Raw genomic sequence first — 20971 nt, forward strand, 5'->3', positions numbered from 1 at the left:
GTAGTGTACTTTCTAATGGGCTGGGGGCAATGTTTGCATCATTATTTGACTATTTACGTTCCAGTAGCGGATCCAGACCTTGAATTAAGACGGGGAGCGGGGGGGGGGGGCGGTTTTATTTTGCTTGCCCCGCCGGCTTTTCTTCCATCAGTAATTTCGTCTTTTTTTTACCCAAAGTAAGGGGGGCGGGCCCCCCGGACCCTCCCCTAGATCCGCCAATGAGTTCTCTACTTTTTTCTAGTTAACGCATTTCGAGTGACTCTTTAAGAATTGGTTACCGCGTTTGCGCACCCACCGACGTTGTTGTTAAGCTAAATGACGATTTTGATGTTACTGATCAATCCACATATTAAGTTATGCTTCAACAAACCTTCTAACAGAACCCAACACTATTAATACGAGAACAGTTAAATTGGTTGACAGTTTTAGTTGTTGAACTTCGTTGCTCGAGTAGAACTTTAACTACATTGTGTCATTGAGCTTGAACATGAAATTGAAACTTTGTGCGGCCGCCGTTTCATTTTTTATCTATTTTTTTTTTTTTTTTAAGTGTGGTTATTTATCCGCTGTAAGACTGAAATAATGAGTTCAGTCCAAGTGTATAGACCCTTTGCATAAATAACTGCTAAATTTAATTAATTTATACATTGTAAGCCTCACAATCCTGTGCAAAATGCTTTGTCTGACAACATCAGTACGAGGCTAAGGATGTGTAAGGTATTGTTATTCAAAGTTTGGCCCCATTTATGCAAAGGATCTTGATTTCCGCTTTGGTGTTGACAGTGAATGAAGAATTCTGCGGTGGATATGTTAAGTACCAAGGACGACTGGAGCACATTAAAATCCAAACTGACGGAACTGTGACTGTACTACTATCGACTTGGAAAATCTAAAACGTCAAATATAGTAAAGAAAACATGGCTTCAGAATTAGGCTGCAGTTAAGCTTTTGTACATTATGTTGCATTTTTTCGAGCATTTTAGTGGCATTTTCCGGAAAATTATTTTTTTCCCACCTACACAAAATAGAAATCTCTTAATGAGTATCGGACACCTTCACACTCTAAGGGGCATTATGGGTGATCCGTGCAAATTAATTTACAAAGAAGTAAAGCTGTAAAACATACGTTTTTCTTTATCTTTCCGTTCTGATTTCACATTTGGAGACAAAACATATACTGTAGATGGAGAAACCCCTTTTCTAGTTGTACCAGCGTTTTTGAGCCGATTGAGTGATTGTTGAGGGCGTAGGAATTTTTTTACCATTAAAACCGAATAATTTGATCAAGTCTTAGCCGCTCAAGCCACAAAAATAACATCTCCGATACTCTGAGAAGTAGGGTAGTACCTAGTTCAATCGACTCAAAAACGCTAGTAAACGTAGAAAAAGGGGTTTCTCTATTTACAGCAAAAGTTTCTTCTCGAAAAACAAACTCAGAGCGGAAATATGAAGAAAAACGTGTCTTTTGCCGCCTTGTTTCTTTACAATCTTGACCTGATTACCCATAATGCCCCCTAGAACCTGAAGGGGTCTGTTGATTGAAACGCTTGTTCCCAGCACCTAATAACTTCACACGGAAGCCCTCATAACTCGATCTTTTCTTGATTGGCATTTTTTCCGTAATGCAATACTCCAGATATTCATTATTTACTTGCCAGTCTGGATGCTGTTCAGATCACGTATAGTTTTCGCGAGTGTTCAGCTAAATTCGATTGCTTCACATCTCACTTCACAATTCAACATCAAAGAGCTATGGATGGCTGCGCTAAAGATGCGAAAATAATGTTAATGGAGAAACGTAGCGGGAATCTTCACAAGGCTTCCTCGATTTTATCTGTTAGCGCAATTCTGTTGACGATCGCACTGTTCATGAGAATGCAGACACTCGTCGATGACACGAAAATGATGGATTTAAAATTCACCATGGAAATTCAACAAATCAAAGATGCTCTGAAAGAACAGAAAGCTTCTCATCAAGCTCGTGTGAAAGAGAACTTTGATGCTGTCAGTGGTAAGTGATGAAAGAAGAAATATCCAAACAAAAGTTTAAAGAAAGTAAATCCCGTCTTGTTATCGGACCCCTTCCGATGAACAAGGTATCTATTGTCTCAGAGCTTTGCACGTTTTTCACGGTAACAACGAAGTTGATGCAATGCTTATTAACGGTGTCGATGAAAACGAAAGCTGAAGGTTTTTGTCTTCCCTGTATGTAATGCTTTCAGCAGAGAATACAGTTAGAAATTCAAGCAAGCAAAGTTTCGCATCGCAACAAGAGAATCATTTTATTTAGTTTGGAGAGCGTTTTAGTGGTGTTATATTTTGTATCAGCTCGGCCTGGATGGGTTGGTAATTCAATTTGTCCATTTTGGCGCATTTTGCCGGCGTTAAAAGGTTACCAAACGTTGATGTTTAAAATCACAGAAGTTAGGATTTGAATCCAGTGACTGACCTTTTCACTTTTTATTGAAATGGAGACATTCAAACGACTAGTGACCCCCGTATTTTGTTTCATGAACTGAAACAGACAAAACTGCATTGATTTTACGAAACACAAGAACAACTAGAAAATCAACTCACGTTTCATAGTTCCAGAGTAAATAGATTTGATCTACAATCTGAAGACTAATTTAATACAGATATTACCTCAAAGACTGTTGTTGACCGCAGCTACAAGATTAGGGACTTTAAGCAAATCGCTACGGCTGGCGCTGATACGGCTACCGGAAGTAAATTTCCCCCAAAACAAGAAGATCTGTTAGATCTTATAACCGCGTTTTTAAAATTTAACTGTTCGCTTAGCACTACCGTCGGAACGCAGTGCACATTCCAAAGCAGTCATTGATGATTCTTTTCTTACTGTAGACATCACATCACTTGATCAACACAAACTGTATTATTGCACCATCAGTGGTAGCCGTTGACAAATCTCCGATGACTTAATGGTCTCAATCTAGAACTTTCTTCGGGATATGCATGGGCATGACCGATATCAACGACACAATAATAACACTATTAACAACAACTTTCTTTCTTAAAAGTCATGATTAAATTTAATTGGTGTTTTCCACGAGTAAAGGGCTAGCAAAGTAGTCACACAAGTCATAAAAAAACCCTATCCCGACCGATGTATCGATTTTGGTCACTCCAGTGACCACAGATTGAAAACGTGACAGAAAATTGGCGTTACTTTTGATTCTAACCAAATTTGTCGTATCCCCCCCCCCCTCGGGAGAATTTTGTTAAGTTAGCTAATTTAGTATGCAAGCCACCGTAATGGCGGTCGCCGCCGGCGAAATGTTTATTTGCTCAAAATTGGGGCAAAATCTTTCGGAGATGGAAATCAGGACATTTGTAAGGATACAGAAAGTAATTTGGGACGGGTTGCTGGCTTCTAAGGCTGAATTTATCCAGAAGTAAGCTGTATTTTCGTTTTCGTGTCGAAAGCCACGCGATGAAATATTATCGGCTTGTTCTGCTGTCTTGTTCTGTTTTTTCTCTTTGTCGTTTTTGTAGCCCGCCGAGGCCAGTCTTTCGTCTAAATCAGTTGAAAAAGGTTCGAAAAAGATGTTCCCATTCAAGTTTAAACTCTCAGGCGATAATTGTGGAGTTTTTTGGCCGAAACGTCGGCTTTGTTATGTTGGTGTTTTTCGGTTGCTATGGGCGACCGTTGCTTCCTTTGTTAGGAAAAGTCTGGGAAGTGAGGTCACAAAAAAATTCTAATTAATTCTGGTTTTCTTCGATTTCGCTGAAATTTTAACACGATAAAGCTGAATTGTTAACGAATAGATTTACCGCCTGCCGATGTGCGGTAGCTATTAACGCTGAAGTGTTATATCGCTTCGAAGTCAGGGTTTTGAAGAGATTTTTTTGCAACATGTGGGTTCGGCGTGATTTTGTAATCTGAGGTTTCGGTTGACCCCGAAGGAAAAAATATCCGGAAAAGGTCATTTCATCGACGATTCAAACAAATATAAATATGTATATGTTCCGAGCTAAATTTCTGGTGAAAAAATATAATTTTTGAGGAGCGCTGGGTTTTTAATTTATTCCCGCGAAAGATGAGATTTATTGTTTCAACAGCTTTTGGCGAGTAAACATCACAGTTTGCGTGACTCAAAATTTGGCCGAGTGGAAGCTTGGGTCTGCTCGCACCGAAGTCGAAAAAAAACAAGAAGATCTGTTAGATCTTATAACCGCGCTTTTAAAATTTAACTGTTCGCTTAGCACTACCGTCGGAACGGAGTGCACATTCCAAAGCAGTCATTGATGATTCTTTTCTTACTGTAGACATCACATCACTTGATCAACACAAACTGTATTATTGCACCATCAGTGGTAGCCTTTGACAAATCTCCGATGACTTAATGGTCTTAATCTAGAACTTTCTTCGGGATATGTATGGGCATGAACGATATCAACAACACAATAATAACACTATTAACAACAGCTTTCTTTCTTAAAAGTCATGATTAAATTTAATTGGTGTTTTCCACGAGTAAAGGGCTAGCAAAGTAGTCACACAAGTCATAAAAAAACCCTATCCCGACCGATGTATCGATTTTGGTCACTCCAGTGACCACAGATTGAAAACGTGACAGAAAATTGGCGTTACTTTTGATTCTAACCAAATTTGTCGTATCGTCCCCCTCGGGAGAATTTTGTTAAGTTAGCTAATTTAGTATGCAAGCCACCGTAATGGCGGTCGCCGCCGGCGAAATGTTTATTTGCTCAAAATTGGGGCAAAATCTTTCGGAGATGGAAATCAGGACATTTGTAAGGATACAGAAAGTAATTTGGGACGGGTTGCTGGCTTCTAAGGCTGAATTTATCCAGAAGTAAGCTGTATTTTCGTTTTCGTGTCGAAAGCCACGCGATGAAATATTATCGGCTTGTTCTGCTGTCTTGTTCTGTTTTTTCTCTTTGTCGTTTTTGTAGCCCGCCGAGGCCAGTCTTTCGTCTAAATCAGTTGAAAAAGGTTCGAAAAAGATGTTCCCATTCAAGTTTAAACTCTCAGGCGATAATTGTGGAGTTTTTTGGCCGAAACGTCGGCTTTGTTATGTTGGTGTTTTTCGGTTGCTATGGGCGACCGTTGCTTCCTTTGTTAGGACAAGTCTGGGAAGTGAGGTCACAAAAAAATTCTAATTAATTCTGGTTTTGTTCGATTTCGCTGAAATTTTAACACGATAAAGCTGGATTGTTAACGAATAGATTTACCGCCTGCCGATGTGCGGTAGCTATTAACGCTGAAGTGTTATATCGCTTCGAAGTCAGGGTTTTGAAGAGATTTTTTTGCAACATGTGGGTTCGGCGTGATTTTGTAATCTGAGGTTTCGGTTGACCCCGAAGGAAAAAATATCCGGAAAAGGTCATTTCATCGACGATTCAAACAAATATAAATATGTATATGTTCCGAGCTAAATTTCTGGTGAAAAAATATAATTTTTGAGGAGCGCTGGGTTTTTAATTTATTCCCGCGAAAGATGAGATTTATTGTTTCAACAGCTTTTGGCGAGTAAACATCACAGGTTGCGTGACTCAAAATTTGGCCGAGTGGAAGCTTGGGTCTGCTCGCACCGAAGTCGAAAAAAACAAGAAGATCTGTTAGATCTTATAACCGCGCTTTTAAAATTTAACTGTTTGCTTAGCAGTACCGTCGGAACGGAGTGCACATTCCAAAGTAGTCATTGATGATTCTTTTCTTACTGTAGACATCACATCACTTGATCAACACAAACTGTATTATTGCACCATCAGTGGTAGCCGTTGACAAATCTCCGATGACCTAATGGTCTTAATCTTTGTTGAACTTTCTTCGGGATATGTATGGGCATGAACGATATAAATGACACGATAATAACACTATTAACAACAGCTTTCTTTCTTTAAAATCATGATTAAATTTAATTGGTGTTTTCCACGAGTAAAGGGCTAGTAAAGTAGTCACACAAGTCATATAATTTAATAATAAAACTCTATCCCGACCGATGTATCGATTTTGGTCACTCCAGTGACCACAGATTGAAAACGTGACAGAAAATTGGCGTTACTTTCGATTCTCACCAAATGTGGACAGTGGGATGATCTCATCATTAGCCAATTATAGGCCATCTTTCAGCTCTTTTCGTCATATCCCCCCCACGGGAGAATTTTGTCAAGTTAGCTAATTTAGTATGCAAGCCAACGTAATGGCGGTCACCGTCGACGAAATGTTTATTTGCTCAAAATTGGGGCAAAATCTTTCGGAGATGGAAATCAGGACATTTGTAAGGATACAGAAAGTAATTTGGGGCCGGTTGCTGGCTTCTAAGGCTGAATTTATCCAGAAGTAAGCTGTATTTTCGTTTTCGTGCCGAAAGCCATGCGATGAAATATTATCGGCTTGTTCTCCTGTCTTGTTCTGTTTTTCTCTTTGTCTTTTCTGTAGCCCGCCGAGGCCAGTCTTTCGTCTAAATCAGTTGAAAGAAGTTCGAGAAAGATGTTCCCATTCAAGTTTAAGCTCTCAGGCGATAATTCTGGAGTTTTTTGGCCGAAACGTCGGCTTTGTTATGTTGGTGTTTTTCGGTTGCTATGGGCGACCGTTGCTTCCTTTGTTAGGTCAAGTCTGGGGAGTGAGGTCACAAAAAAATTCTAAATAATTCTGGTTTTGTTCGATTTCGCTGAAATTTTAACACGATAAAGCTGGATTGTTAAGGAATAGATTTACCGTCCGCCGATGTGTGGTAGCTATTAACGCTGAAGTGTTATATCGCTTCGAAGTGAGGGTTTTGAAGAGATTTTTTTGCAACGTGTAGGTTCGGCGTGATTTTGTAATCGGAGGTTTCGGTTGACCCCGAAGGAAAAAAAATCCGGAAAAGGTCATTTCATCGACGATTCAAACGAATATAAATATGTATATGCTCCGAGCTAAATTTCTGCTGAAAAAATATAATTTTTGACGAGCGCTGGGTTTTTAATTTATTCCCGCAAAAGATGAGATTTATTAATGTTTCAACAGCTTTTGGCGAGTAAACATCACAGGTTGCGTGACTCTAAATTTGGCCGAGTGGAAGCTTGGGTCTGCTCGCACCGAAGTCGAAAAAAAAACAAGAAGATCTGTTAGATCTTATAACCGCGCTTTTAAAATTTAACTGTTTGCTTAGCACTACCGTCGGAACGGAGTGCACATTCCAAAGCAGTCATTGATGATTCTTTTCTTACTGTAGACATCACATCACTTGATCAACACAAACTGTATTATTGCACCATCAGTGGTAGCCATTGACAAATCTCCGATGACCTAATGGTCTTAATCTTTGTAGAACTTTCTTCGGGATATATATGGGCATGAACGATATAAATGACACGATAATAACACTATCAACAACAGCTTTCTTCTTAAAAGTCATGATTAAATTTAATTGGTGTTTTCCACGAGTAAAGGGCTAGTAAAGTAGTCACACAAGTCATATAATTTAATAATAAAACTCTATCCCGACCGATGTATCGATTTTGGTCACTCCAGTGACCACAGATTGAAAACGTGACAGAAAATTGGCGTTAATTTCGATTCTCACCAAATTTGGACAGTGTAATGATCTCATCATTAGCCAATTATAGGCCATCTTTAAGCTGTTTTCGTCATATTCCCCCCACGGGAGAATTTTGTCAAGTTAGCTAATTTAGTATGCAAGCCACCGTAATGGCGGTCACCGTCGACGAAATGTTTATTTGCTCAAAATTGGGGCAAAATCTTTCGGAGATGGAAATCAGGACATTTGTAAGGATACAGAAAGTAATTTGGGGCCGGTTGCTGGCTTCTAAGGCTGAATTTATCCAGAAGTAAGCTGTATTTTCGTTTTCGTGCCGAAAGCCGTGCAATGAAATGTTATCGGCTTGTTCTGCTGTCTTGTTCTGTTTTTCTCTTGGTCTTACTTGTAGCCCGCCGAGGCCGGTCTTTCGTCTAAATCAGTGGAAAAAAGTTCGAAAAAGATGTTCCCATTCAAGTTTAAGCTCTCAGGCGATAATTCTGGAGATTTTTGGCCGAAACGTTCGGGTTTGTTATGTTGGTGTTTTTCGGTTGCTATGGGCGACCGTGGCTTCCTTTGTTAGGTCAAGTCTGGGGAGTGAGGTCACAAAAAAATTCTAATTAATTCTGGTTTTGTTCGATTTCGCTGAAATTTTAACACGATAAGGCTGGATTGTTAACGAATAGATTTACCGCCTGCCGATGTGTGGTAGCTATTAACGCTTAAGTGTTATATCGCTTCGAAGTCAGGGTTTTGAAGAGATTTTTTTGCAACGTGTGGGTTCGGCGTGATTTTGTAATCGGAGGTTTTTGTTGACCCCGAAGGAAAAAATATTCGGAAAAGGTCATTTCATCGACGATTCAAAGGAATATAAATATGTATATGTTCCGAGCTAAATTTCTGCTGAAAAAATATAATTTTTGACGAACGCTGGGTTTTTAATTTTTTCCCGCGAAAGTTAGTATCGGAGATGAGATTTATTAATGTTTCAACAGCTTTTGGCGGGTAAACATCACAGGTTGCGTGACTAAAAATTTGGCCGAGTGGAAGCTTGGGTCTGGTCGCAGACAAAACTGCGAAAAAACAAGAAGATCTGTTAGATCTTATAACCGCGCTTTTAAAATTTAACTGTTCGCTTAGCACTACCGTCGGAACGCAGTGCACATTCCAAAGCAGTCATTGATGATTCTTTTCTTACTGTAGACATCACATCACTTGATCAACACAAACTGTATTATTGCACCATCAGTGGTAGCCGTTGACAAATCTCCGATGACTTAATGGTCTTAATCTAGAACTTTCTTCGGGATATGTATGGGCATGAACGATATCAACGACACAATAATAACACTATTAACAACAGCTTTCTTTCTTAAAAGTCATGATTAAATTTAATTGGTGTTTTCCACGAGTAAAGGGCTAGCAAAGTAGTCACACAAGTCATATAATTTAATAATAAAACTCTATCCCGACCGATGTATCGATTTTGGTCACTCCAGTGACCACAGATTGAAAACGTGACAGAAAATTGGCGTTACTTTTGATTCTCACCAAATTTGTCGTATCCCCCCCCCTCGGGAGAATTTTGTTAAGTTAGCTAATTTAGTATGCAAGCCACCGTAATGGCGGTCGCCGCCGGCGAAATGTTTATTTGCTCAAAATTGGGGCAAAATCTTTCGGAGATGGAAATCAGGACATTTGTAAGGATACAGAAAGTAATTTGGGGCCGGTTGCTGGCTTCTAAGGCTGAATTTATCCAGAAGTAAGCTGTATTTTCGTTTTCGTGTCGAAAGCCACGCGATGAAATATTATCGGCTTGTTCTGCTGTCTTGTTCTGTTTTTTCTCTTTGTCGTTTTTGTAGCCCGCCGAGGCCAGTCTTTCGTCTAAATCAGTTGAAAAAGGTTCGAAAAAGATGTTCCCATTCAAGTTTAAACTCTCAGGCGATAATTGTGGAGTTTTTTGGCCGAAACGTCGGCTTTGTTATGTTCGTGTTTTTCGGTTACTATGGGCGACCGTTGCTTCCTTTGTTAGGACAAGTCTGGGAAGTGAGGTCACAAAAAAATTCTAATTAATTCTGGTTTTCTTCGATTTCGCTGAAATTTTAACACGATAAAGCTGGATTGTTAAGGAATAGATTTACCGCCTGCCGATGTGTGGTAGCTATTAACGCTGAAGTGTTATATCGCTTCGAAGTCAGGGTTTTGAAGAGATTTTTTTGCAACATGTGGGTTCGGCGTGATTTTGTAATCTGAGGTTTCGGTTGACCCCGAAGGAAAAAATATCCGGAAAAGGTCATTTCATCGACGATTCAAACAAATATAAATATGTATATGTTCCGAGCTAAATTTCTGGTGAAAAAATATAATTTTTGAGGAGCGCTGGGTTTTTAATTTATTCCCGCGAAAGATGAGATTTATTGTTTCAACAGCTTTTGGCGAGTAAACATCACAGTTTGCGTGACTCCAAATTTGGCCGAGTGGAAGCTTGGGTCTGCTCGCACCGAAGTCGAAAAAAAAAAAACCACGGGTAAACCATGAACCGCGCTCGGCCCATGGCCGCGCGGTTAAAAACCACGGGTAAACCATGAACCGCGCTCGGCCCATGGCCGCGCGGTTAAAAAAACCACGGGTAAACCATGAACCGCGCTCGGCCCATGGCCGCGCGGTTAAAAAACCACGGGTAAACCATGAACCGCGCTCGGCCCATGGCCGCGCGGTTAAAAAACCACGGGTATGTAGCGTTGCACTTTCGTCCTGCGTGGCAGACATGTCTAACACCTTTTGACCAATTGTATGTGTTGTTGTTTCTTCCAATGAAAATGCGTTGTGATCGTGTCCCCTGAGATTATTTTACTAGGGGACGGGACGGTGTTTGCCAGTTGAAAGCTCGAAACCTATCGATTGTGACTTTTATCGTGAGGGTGTTTTGCCGGATCTTTCTGCATGTTCCGAAACACATTTACAGCTGCCTTTGAAGCCTAATATTGTTGGTAAGAAGCTTTGTGAAATGTAGTGTATTGTATTATGTTGTTTGTAGAAATGGAGTGAGCAGTTTATATGGCTCAAGTCTACGAAGCCATTTCGACATGTTCATCAGCAATCTAAGTTTTGTTGATCGTGTTGCTTTCAAGCGGCACGAACTAAGCTGGCACTAGTTTGTATAGTCCACACTGTTGTGTTTTGAATTTTGCAATTAAGATCTGCCTCCGTCACGGGCACAAAGAAACGCTGTCGTGCAGACAGAGCAAATTTTCACTCAGCTTATTACCACCTTATATCGCCAAATACCACCAAATACATGTATACAGCTTAGTTGGATAAAAATGCTATAGAGCAGAGCAAAACAGTAGTTTCGAAATAATGTGCAGGACTGCAAGGATTAAAATTGGTTACAGTTCAAGAAATTTGAGTTTAGTTCAGGATGTCAAGAAATCGAGTTTATCATTCTTGTGACAGTTTGAACTTTCGAGCCTTTATTTTGTCTGGTATTTCTTTTCTTCTATCAGTATTGGGAATGATTTCTACCCATGTTAAAGTAACCTTTAAAGTAATCTCCTGGGCACAATCACGAAAACAAATGCACAATACATTTCCCTGAATGTTTCCTACCAAGCACAGTCTCTAAAAATAAATTAAAATAGGTCACCATGCTTGCAAAAGAGATATGATGTACCAGTCTTACCCTATTTTGCCAGGTCTTTTAAATAGTACTATTCATTTATTTTATCACTCCGCATTACATTTTGCGGTGGCTGGAAGGCACAGTTTTTTGATGAACTTTGATAGGCATACATGAATTTTTGAGCATAAGGAACAACATAATAAACAACTTATGCAAAAGAATCGAAAATAATCCAAATAACATACAATCCATGAGTAATGATTTTGTTGTTGATGCTATTGAATCAGTGTAAAATTCTGCGCTTGAAGCGTTCGCAATATAGTGCTAAGGAATCACCAGGTAAGGTCAGGGTTGTTTGTCCTTCTGTTCTTCTTTTCCTCTGTTGTTGACTTGCTACCTTTAAGCTGTTTGTTACAAAGCAGTGTTTTGTAGACACACAGTGTGTATAGTCATCATGTGAGGCTGCTTCAAGAAGTGCTTGCCTAGGTTTCCTTTTCTATGCGACTGGTCCAATTAGTACATATTATAGTTCACCACTGAATTTTCTCCGATTCTTATTGGTTTAAATTGATCACGTGATGCAATAGTGTTCATCCGTGGAGAGACACTATCAGCCCATTGTGCCTGTCTGAGGAAAATACCCGGATGGATAGTACTCGTCTGTGTAAATGTTTCTGTAAAGAAGCTGGCTTACAGAAAGTTAACAATTGAAATATATTAAGTGGGTTTTTGTCTGTTTTCTTTTTCAAATTTTACATTTGGCTTCAACGACCTTCCATGGCTTTCATCTAAAAAAGTTGAAAATAATTCAATATGAATTTTGAACTGGCACGCGGAAGAAAATTTAGTGGTGAACGATAAAGACAATAGAGTGTTTATGTCTCGGAACTATCGGTTGATAGTTGTCCCTTGGAAATTTGATGTTCTTAAAACTAGCATATTTGTTTTAAGAGCATCAAATTTCCATGGGGCAACTATCAACCGATAGTTCCTCGACAGAAACTCTCTATTGTTTAAATAGGGATACATCCAATACCTTGTCATGTCTTCATTAGGTGGCATTGCCATTATCTCTTTGTGCCAGCTCTTGTGTGAGGAACATTGCCATTCTTGTTATCTTCTGGAGAATTTATTCATGTTTTTGGATACTTGGGGGTTTTTTGTTCTTTTAATGTAAAAACAATTAAAGAAGGAGAAAACGGTTTGTTTATCTACTTGTATTTTTATTCTCAAGGATGTCTTTTATCTCTTGGTAAATATATATGGGTTATTGACCAAGTGTGAGGTCAAGATGGTTGGATATTGGCCAAGTTCATTTTTTGCAAGTTTATGGACCGAGACGGAGTCGAGGTCCATAAACTCGCAAAAAAAGAACGAGGCCAATATCCAGCCATCTTGAACAAACAAGCTTGGTCAATAAAGGATTTATTATATGGCTTTTGGGGAAATTTTTCTCGCGGGACACGGCAGGTAGTCCCGAGCGGGCAAGATAGCTTCATCTTGCCCGCTCGGGTAGCCAATCACAGCGCAGGATTTGATTCATCTTGCCTGCTCGCGGAGCTAGCCATATAATAAGATGTAGTTCTCATCAGCTAAACTTTGCCACTAGAGATTCAGTCTGTTCTGTTTTGGTTTCATTGTCAGTTGAAATAGACTTTAAAAACCTAGGTCTTGATAAGATAGTCATACTCTTGCAGTTGTTTCTGATTGAATTTTGTTTTCTTTTAAATTTCCCTTTACTGAGGAACAGCTTTTAATCTACAAGGCTGTACATGTATGTTATTTTAAAACAGTCAGTGTAACTTAAAATATAATTGCATTTGTGTGATTTTGTGTTTAACAATAATGCTTTGAATTTCTGTTTTTGCAGTAATGGATGATCATCATGGGTTGGATGAGGGAAAACATGCACGAACCGAAGAAAGTCGTAGTAGAGAAGGAACTAGGGATGGTGAGCATCAGCCCTTACCATGATATGTATCAGTTGCCATGCATTGATAATTTTTTTAGAGTTGTGTCTTGCCAAAATAATTCATTTTTTTGTTATCTGTACGTAATTGGGTCTTAACTGTAATGGCAGCACTTTCTCAAGAATTTTAGGGCTTATGTCCTCATATTATACTTCAATATCTGGTTAGCTTATGAGTTTTTTCTTGTACACTAAGTACTCCAGCAATACTAAGAAGAACATTGCAAACCAAATGTGTTAGAGGAAGCCAGCTTTTATGTATTAGAGAAAGCCAACTATTACGTGTTAGAGAAGGCCAACTATTTTTCAAAACACATCTTCTTCGCACCTGGATAAATTAGCCAGTTTCTAGTTTTTAATTCCTTTTCATCCCTGCTATGAAGGCTTAAAATTTAGCACAGGGAGTGTTTAGTAGATGGAGTTTCAAAATCTTAAGGAAGAAGTGATTGTACAGTACCACGTTAATGCACAGCTTATTATTCTTGTGTATCCATTAAACTAGTCAACAACCCATTGTCCCCAATAGAACAAAATAATTTTGTTTTTAAAATTGATATAAAATAAAAGTCTCAACTTACCGGTAGTTTGGGAGGTTCTGTGGTATATTATAGGTTAAGGTATAGATGTATGGCAGTGATACAAGCAATTTTTGCTGCATGTTACACAGAAGATATTTGCATATCATATGTAGTTACTCAAGCATTTGTCGCAGTGCACATATTTTTTCTATTCTTTGTTGTGACTCTTATTTAAAACCCCAAAAGCTGTGAACAAGACAGCTTGTAGGAAGTTGAGCCTTCTGTGTTAGCAAATGACAACCTTAACTTAAATGACAAAACTGGTAAACCATACATGTACAATTGCCCCTACTGTATTCTACATGTATACTTACAGCCTGCAAAGCACTCACTTTCTTTCCTGCAATGGTTTGGGGCACAACAAACATTTATAAATGAATTAAGAGAGGTTGAGGAGTCGAGGAGGCAGAGTAAAGAAAACTTTTGGATGCTGCAAAGCTCTTAGAATGAGCTTGACGGCTATTAATGCAGTGTTCGACACTAACTTTCTTGCTAATTTGCCCTTTGGGCAACTAGTTCTGTTTTTGTTGGTTCCCCGTGTGTCTTTTTAGTTGCCTACCTGGTAGACTTTTGTTGCCCATTAGCGCTCATGAGAAAATTTCAACTTGCAGAAATGCTCAACTTTTTTATAAACTTGCCTTCTTGTTTTGGTGTTGCAACAGTGATTCATTGGGTGATTAATCAGTCATAGAGCACAACCCTCACAAGATTTTAAACATCCACGAACTGTGCCCACACATTTTGATGAGACTCCACTTTTCTAACAAATAGACCCAGTGAAGCACTTTTACTGGTCAAATACAATGAACCAACTGTCATGAATGAAAACATAATTCATGCCCAGAAGCACATCATTATCATTAATATTATTGTTATTATTTTTGTTGTCATCGTTGTTGTTTTTATTGCTATTTTTATTTATTATTATTGTTATTATTAATAATTTTCTTTTTAACTATATATTAAGGAATGGCAAAAAGATGGCTCAGCCTGTACCTGTAGTGCCTATTTTGTATTTGTAATCATAGATTAATAAAACTGCTTCTCTTCCTCACCAGAGATCAGTCGGGGAGTAGCTTACAATCCTGACAACAGTGCCCCATTTCTTTTTGAGTCACACCAGTAAAACTTATAGCCAAAATGTTGCCGTACCGTACAATTTGTGTGGAAAGACTTTGACACAAAAGTTATTTCCAAATACTGTTGCAAAATGCATCTTTGAAAATTCAATGAGGTTATCAAGCATTTTATAGTATTTTAAGAACTAGGGATTAATGCTTTTTATGGTTCGCAAGATCACTAATCGACTAGCCACTTTTATTTAGCAAGCTTTGGGGCAAGCTTCTCACAAAATTTGGGTTCATGGCTTGTTTTGGAAATGAGAGTCAATTGTAGAAACTTTCAGTGAATGTTAGAGTTGAGTTTACATGTCTTTGACCTTTAAGTTAATACTTCTGAACTTCTGCCCAAATGATTTCCCCAAAACTTGGGCATGGTTTGTATAAGTCAGAATAAGCTGGTTCCAGAAATTGAGTAAAAGTATACCAGCAAAATTTTTTTTACTGGTAGTGTTGTTGTCCAAAAAATGGGGTCCAGTCAAACACCAGTAAGAATAAAAATATTTTCCCCAGTAAATAGAATTAAGTAACATTATCACCGAGTGAAACACAAAATATTTCCCAAAATTTCTTAGCCAACACTTCAAAGCCCCAAAATTTATGTTGCAAACTTTGACATGGGGTAGTGTGCCCACAATAACTGCAGCACCACCTTAAGTAATGATGAAATGGAATCAATAGAATAACCATGATAAGAATGGTGTTATCCTTTTGATACAATATTAATAACAAACAGTGGGGCTTGACTTTTCAAAATTACAGAAAAACTCAAATTGCATCTAGGGCCACCAGATCACAGTTTTCAAGCAACATACATTTAAATAGAAAGGAATTGTTAGCCAAATTAACTTTAACTAAAAATAACAGGCACTTTTTAAAAATAAAGTGGTTTGCTATTAAACAGTTAAAAAACAGTTCCTTTATATTGCTATATGTAGAAACATAAAAAATGAAAAGGGTTTGTCAAACACAACTCGATACATCACCACCACCCACATAAATTATGATACTCTCCCATGTAGATGTGGAAGGAAAACACCTTGTTTTCACTCTAAGAGGAACTGGAGTTTGCAAGTCCTGACAGCAAGCCCTGACAGTTGTTCAGATTGGTTTCTTTGGAGTTAATGACAATAAATTGATCAACACCAAATTAATTAAGAGAGCACTCGACAACCAAATTGATGGCATTTTGTTGGGTTCTTCATTAGGCCGTTGTTGTTGTTGTTTTTTTATCATGACAGAACTCAAAAATGATATTGTTCGTAAAATGCTTGACAGTGGCCTTATAAATGAGTAGTTTTATGGACGTTATTTTGAAGATATGCTGTTGAGGGACAAACCAAATAAATCTGACATGTTTTACAGTCAGTAAATTTGAAGATGGTTTGATCCATTTCCTGGACATTTCTCTGAAAAGAACATCCATTGACATTTATAGGAATCACACAAACACTGGACAGAATGTCTTGTTTTCTAGTCAAGTACGTTGACTTGCCAAAATTACTTGGGTTAGGCCTTGTTGCACCAGGCTTCTCGTATATGTGAAATAGACTCTCTCAGTCAGAAACAAAGAACAATGGTGAAAACGTTCTGTTAGGGAATGGCTTTCCTAAATCTGTGGCTTCTAATCTTGTCAGGTGTTTCAGACACAGTGGCTCGGAACCTAGAACATCTTATCCCAATAACAACAAGACTATGAGTTTTAAGGATTTTAAATTCTAATATGGGGTTTAGGACTGGCACTAGTTTTGCTAGGCTAATGATGTAATTTTGAAAGCAGATGGGAGCTCCTCTGGGGGCCTGTCCAGGAATCCCCATCAATGTCCCAGACCAAAAATGGCATGTGCTTTTAACTATTACTTCATCTCATGCAGGAAGGAAGTGATGTCTGAACAGTTTTCATTGAAGTGCCTTGAAACCAGAACCAGAGTATTAACAATATTACAAACAACGCAACAAAGAAAGTACAGGATGCAAAACAGAGCACAGTGATGCAAACCCAAATGCAAGTTAATTTTGAAACCAAATTGAAAATTGCTATGTAGAGTGAGACGGGTAACTGCAATCACAACTGGTGGTTTGCTATTTGCGTGAAAAATTAGCAGACATTAAGTTCAAGGAAGTGAGTTTATAGAGAAGTCCATTTGCATCATATTAATCAAAAACTGGTTTTCTTAGTTAGGTATAGAAATACAGTATGTTAATAAGTAGTTTCTTAGAAATCGATTTTGAAATAAAAACTAGCGCTAAAAAGTCACGACGTTTCGACCTCTACGAGGTCATTTTCAAGTGAGTAAATTTTCTACAATAGCATATAGCCATAAATATGTTAAAAACAACTTATAATAGATAAAAATGTGGCGAACGCTAAAATGTGATAAAATATGTGAAAAAGTGTTAAAAATATACAATGGAAAAATAAAATAATCTTAGCAAGAATTGCTCTAAACAAATAATTGGGCGCGAATTGAATCGCACTGTTTGTTTAGCATTGGTTTCAGTTCTTTGATAAAAAAACATTTCAAAAATAAGGTAGCCAAATTTGTTCTGACACTGTCTTAAGATTCGAAAACTCTCTGCGATGTCTTCTGGCTCCATATCGTGCTGCTCTCTGAGGTGGTTTCCGATTGCCGATCCTTTGTGTTCTTCAATTCGTTGGTGTAGGTGTCGGCACGTGTAACCGACATAGCCTGCATCACACAGGCCACACTGAAATGAATACACCACGCATTGTTGACTAACAAGAGGCTGCTTGTCTTCCCTGACCTTAATTTCATCCTTGATCTTTCTACTTGTGTAAACTGGGTTAATATCTGCGTTGATCTTCCGACTGAGGTCAGCCAGCTGTTTACGTACTACGTTTGCAGATTTCTGGCCCTTGTAGGGCAACACGATTCTGACTGGGGCTTCTCTTTTATCAGCCACTCGAGTATGTGAATCCTCGGACACTTTTGATTCAATAAATTTGCGAATGATTGACTGCACAAGGTCGTCAGGATAGCACAGTCGGGAAAATATCTCTTTAAGGCGTTCACATTCCTCGTGAAAAAACTTCCACTTTCAAAATACAGTATGAATATTTATAATTTGAATTATAATAATATTACTGTTGTACTTTAGATTGTAATTCCAATGCTCTTTTTAAAAACTGATTTCAGTTTCATTAGGTAGGTTGGTGCTTTGGGCCCAAAACAGCAGCCTGAAAACGGTCCTTGTAAGTTGACAAGCCCTTGAATAGCCAGGAAGTTTCAAAAAATGGGCCCTGAAGAGGCAAAGGGCCGACTTCAGACACAACTTAAAGCGAGTTTCAATTAGTCCAGCAAATTTATTTCACTTTCCGTAGGAGGAAGGTAAATTCCTAAAGATAAACATGAAACGAATTACTGCAAATAACTAACTGAAGACGGCAGAAAACTAAGAGGAAAACACAAACAGACGATAAACTAAACGGCTTACCAAAATGCTGGCAACGGGGTTCAGGGAACCAAGAAGATACAAGTGTACCGGACGATAAACTAGCACTAAACGAACATGAAAGGATAACACAAATATATACGCAACGAAATTTACATACGACGCGAGAAAAAAAGCATGCAGAATGTGAAAAAATACATTAACATACGGAACAAAAAAGGACACAAAGAAAACACGAAATAGCCGTAACAGGCCCCTTCACAGAAAGTTTCAGTTTTCCACAATATTGTTGTGTCTATTAAATCCATCTCCATATTTTTAATAGCCTGGCCAAACCATACCTGGAGGCATTAGATGATATGATCGATGAGGAGGAGGAGGAGTTAGAAGAAGACAAAGAAGAAGAAGAAGGACAAGAGGATCAAGAAGAACAAGTGGAAGGGCAAGAAGAACAAGACAATGATGATGAACACCTCTACAGAAAGTTAATAGAGGATGAGTTTAGTGACAGTGATAAAATCAGTATTTATTTCGTAGATTTTTTAAATTTTTATCAGGATTTCTTTAACAGATGTATTAATAAGTAATAATTAAGTAAATAGAGGATGAGTCTGAAATTGTTTTGATTGTTCTACATTTACAACAGCTTATTTAAATTAGCCCAAGCTCAAAGGCTGAAGAAAATATGTCATTACTTTTTGTTTACTAAATGAACCACAAATCACTGTGTTGCCTGTGACTAGTTTGTTGGATCTAGCTTTAAGGGACAAAAGAGTGACAGAACTTTTCATCTTTGTAATAAGAACCCAGCCACAGTCGTGCCTGACTAACTGTGTCCACCTTCCTTGGTTTAAATAAGCTAATTAAAATGCATGAATGGTGAAAATATCAAGCATCATGTAACCTGTTGATCAGTCGACAACTCCACCTTTCACATTTCTTTTCATAATTTGGATTTGCCAGATTTGAATGGAAGCCACAGGAAAGTTGTTGAAAACATGTCAAAAAATGATGAAAAAAAATTAGTTTGGTGGTCTGTGTTAGAAGTGCACCACTGTAAATGCAATGATAAGTATTATATTAGTATGTCCAAAAGGCATTTATCTGTCAAAAATAGAATTTCTCAAACTAATTCTAACTTTGGTTATTTTGCCTTTGTAACAATACAAATCTCAAGATTATAGTGGTTTTACAACACAGGCTAAAAACATGCCCTAAAATATAATTTTCGAAAATGTTTGGATAAAGCAACGGTTTGTATCATACGTGAGCATTGCAGATAATTCAAGCCAATTAATTCAAGGTCACAAGTCAGATTGTTTTGGTTCGCCCGTGTCTAGAAAAATCTATAAGATTCCAGTTGATAGTGATAATGGTAATTATACCTGCTCATGAAAACACCAGTTGTATAAATTCCAGTCTAGCCACAAATAAATAAAAAAAGATTTCTAATCTTCTTTGTCATAACTGAATTATGTTATTGAACTAGTATGAGGTCCGTGTTGGTAAAACATTGGTCGAGTTCTTCGCCTTGCAATGTTACGGCGAGATCCATAGACTTGTTAAAAAAAGAAATACCCATATCAGTATCCGACTTAAGTTTCATTCCATGTTCAATGCTAAATTCCTGAGGGGTGTGCCTACAAACGAGGACTAACAATAGAGCTATAAATCAATGAACATAATAAATCCCTCTAAGATTCTCTAACCGAAACAAGTGATAGGTTGAGGTATCACTGAATTCCTAATTTTCAACCTTCTGCTCTCATTTCATCGTCTCTCCCGGTTAATAACACGTACCCGTTGTAGCTAGTTCCAGCCGATCCCAGAAATGCAAATCTCATTAACAGTCAGTGCTCTCTCTGATAACCATAACAAGTACTTTTAAGGGTATCAAGTCTTATATCGGAGGTTCGGTGATATTTCTTTCTAAAAGCAAAAACTGAAATAGTGTTCAACATAACCTTGCTCAGCACGTTTGCGAAAATCTATTGGTTCCTTTCAGAGGTTTCTTTAAGAGCACTCGGCTAACCTCCAGGTACGATTTCCGTACAGTGCCATACATTAATTATGTATGCAACTATCTCAAACTATCACATTATACTCAAACAGCAATCGTGAAAAGAACGAGTCAGTCAAAAAATTGCATGCATAATTAATGTAAGGGGTGGTGCGAAAATCTTGCCAACCTCCCTGTCAAAATAAGAGAGCCCCTCTGCCAGTTTTGTCCACATAGTATAATTTCTACTGACAGAATCGCTATGATTACGATAACGACCACAAAGCGCTTTGTGGTGTATTGAATAGGCCACAAAGCGCTTTGTGGTGTTTTGAATAGGCCACAAAGCGCTTTGCGGTGTTTTGAATAGGCCATAAAGCGCTTTGTGGTGTGAAAAATTGGAAAAACCAAATTATTTCAGAAAATAGCTGTGAGATATTTGCGAGTCAACGAGCCATCCAGTTTTCAATGTTAAATCCCAAAATAAAACACCACATAGCGCTTTGTGGTGTTTTGAATAGGCCACAAAGCGCTCTGTGGTGTTTTGAGTAGGCCACAAAGCGCTCCGTGGTGTTTTCAATAGGCCACAAAGTGCTCTGTGGTTTTTTGACTACTACTGCTGTTTTGTAAAGCAAAGCGAACTAGGAACAGTTAGAAAGCACTCCGGCCATAAAAATCTACTCGACAAGAAAATTTCTGTAATAAATGTTCGATGCTACAGGAGACGGCTTACCCAAAAAGGTTCAGTCAGCCTCAACAAACTTAT

At 38.3% G+C, this 20971-nt stretch overlaps 2 protein-coding genes and 1 long non-coding RNA gene across 3 annotated transcripts in view; 1 reads left to right on the forward strand and 2 right to left on the reverse strand.

Annotated features, from left to right (window-relative positions):
• The window catches only part of LOC145484855 (uncharacterized), a 137645-nt gene that overhangs the window by 76988 nt on the left and 39686 nt on the right, over window positions 1-20971 (reverse strand). The window lies entirely within an intron of this gene.
• LOC145484895 (uncharacterized) overlaps window positions 1-20971 on the reverse strand; it is a 90758-nt gene that overhangs the window by 48519 nt on the left and 21268 nt on the right. The gene's annotated exons all lie outside the window — the stretch shown is intronic.
• LOC145484854 (uncharacterized) lies at window positions 101-18620 on the forward strand. Its single transcript, XM_081463493.1, has 3 exons — window positions 101-2011; window positions 12998-13078; window positions 18532-18620. The coding sequence occupies exons 1-3, from the start codon at window positions 1753-1755 to the stop codon at window positions 18558-18560; spliced, it is 369 nt and encodes a 122-aa protein (XP_081319619.1). The 5' UTR covers window positions 101-1752; the 3' UTR covers window positions 18561-18620.

This window comes from Orbicella franksi, chromosome 4, assembly GCF_964199315.1.
Source record: "Orbicella franksi chromosome 4, jaOrbFran1.1, whole genome shotgun sequence".
Lineage (NCBI taxonomy): Eukaryota > Metazoa > Cnidaria > Anthozoa > Scleractinia > Merulinidae > Orbicella > Orbicella franksi.

Excerpts from the sequence above, each read along its gene's own strand:
- LOC145484854 (XM_081463493.1), top strand. The coding sequence starts at position 1,753 with ATGGATGGCTGCGCTAAAGATGCGAAAATAATGTTAATGGAGAAACGT. Across the intron at positions 2,012-12,997 it reads GAACTTTGATGCTGTCAGTG|TAATGGATGATCATCATGGG; the intron begins GTAAGTGATGAA and ends CTGTTTTTGCAG. Across the intron at positions 13,079-18,531 it reads TAGAGAAGGAACTAGGGATG|CCTGGCCAAACCATACCTGG; the intron begins GTGAGCATCAGC and ends TATTTTTAATAG.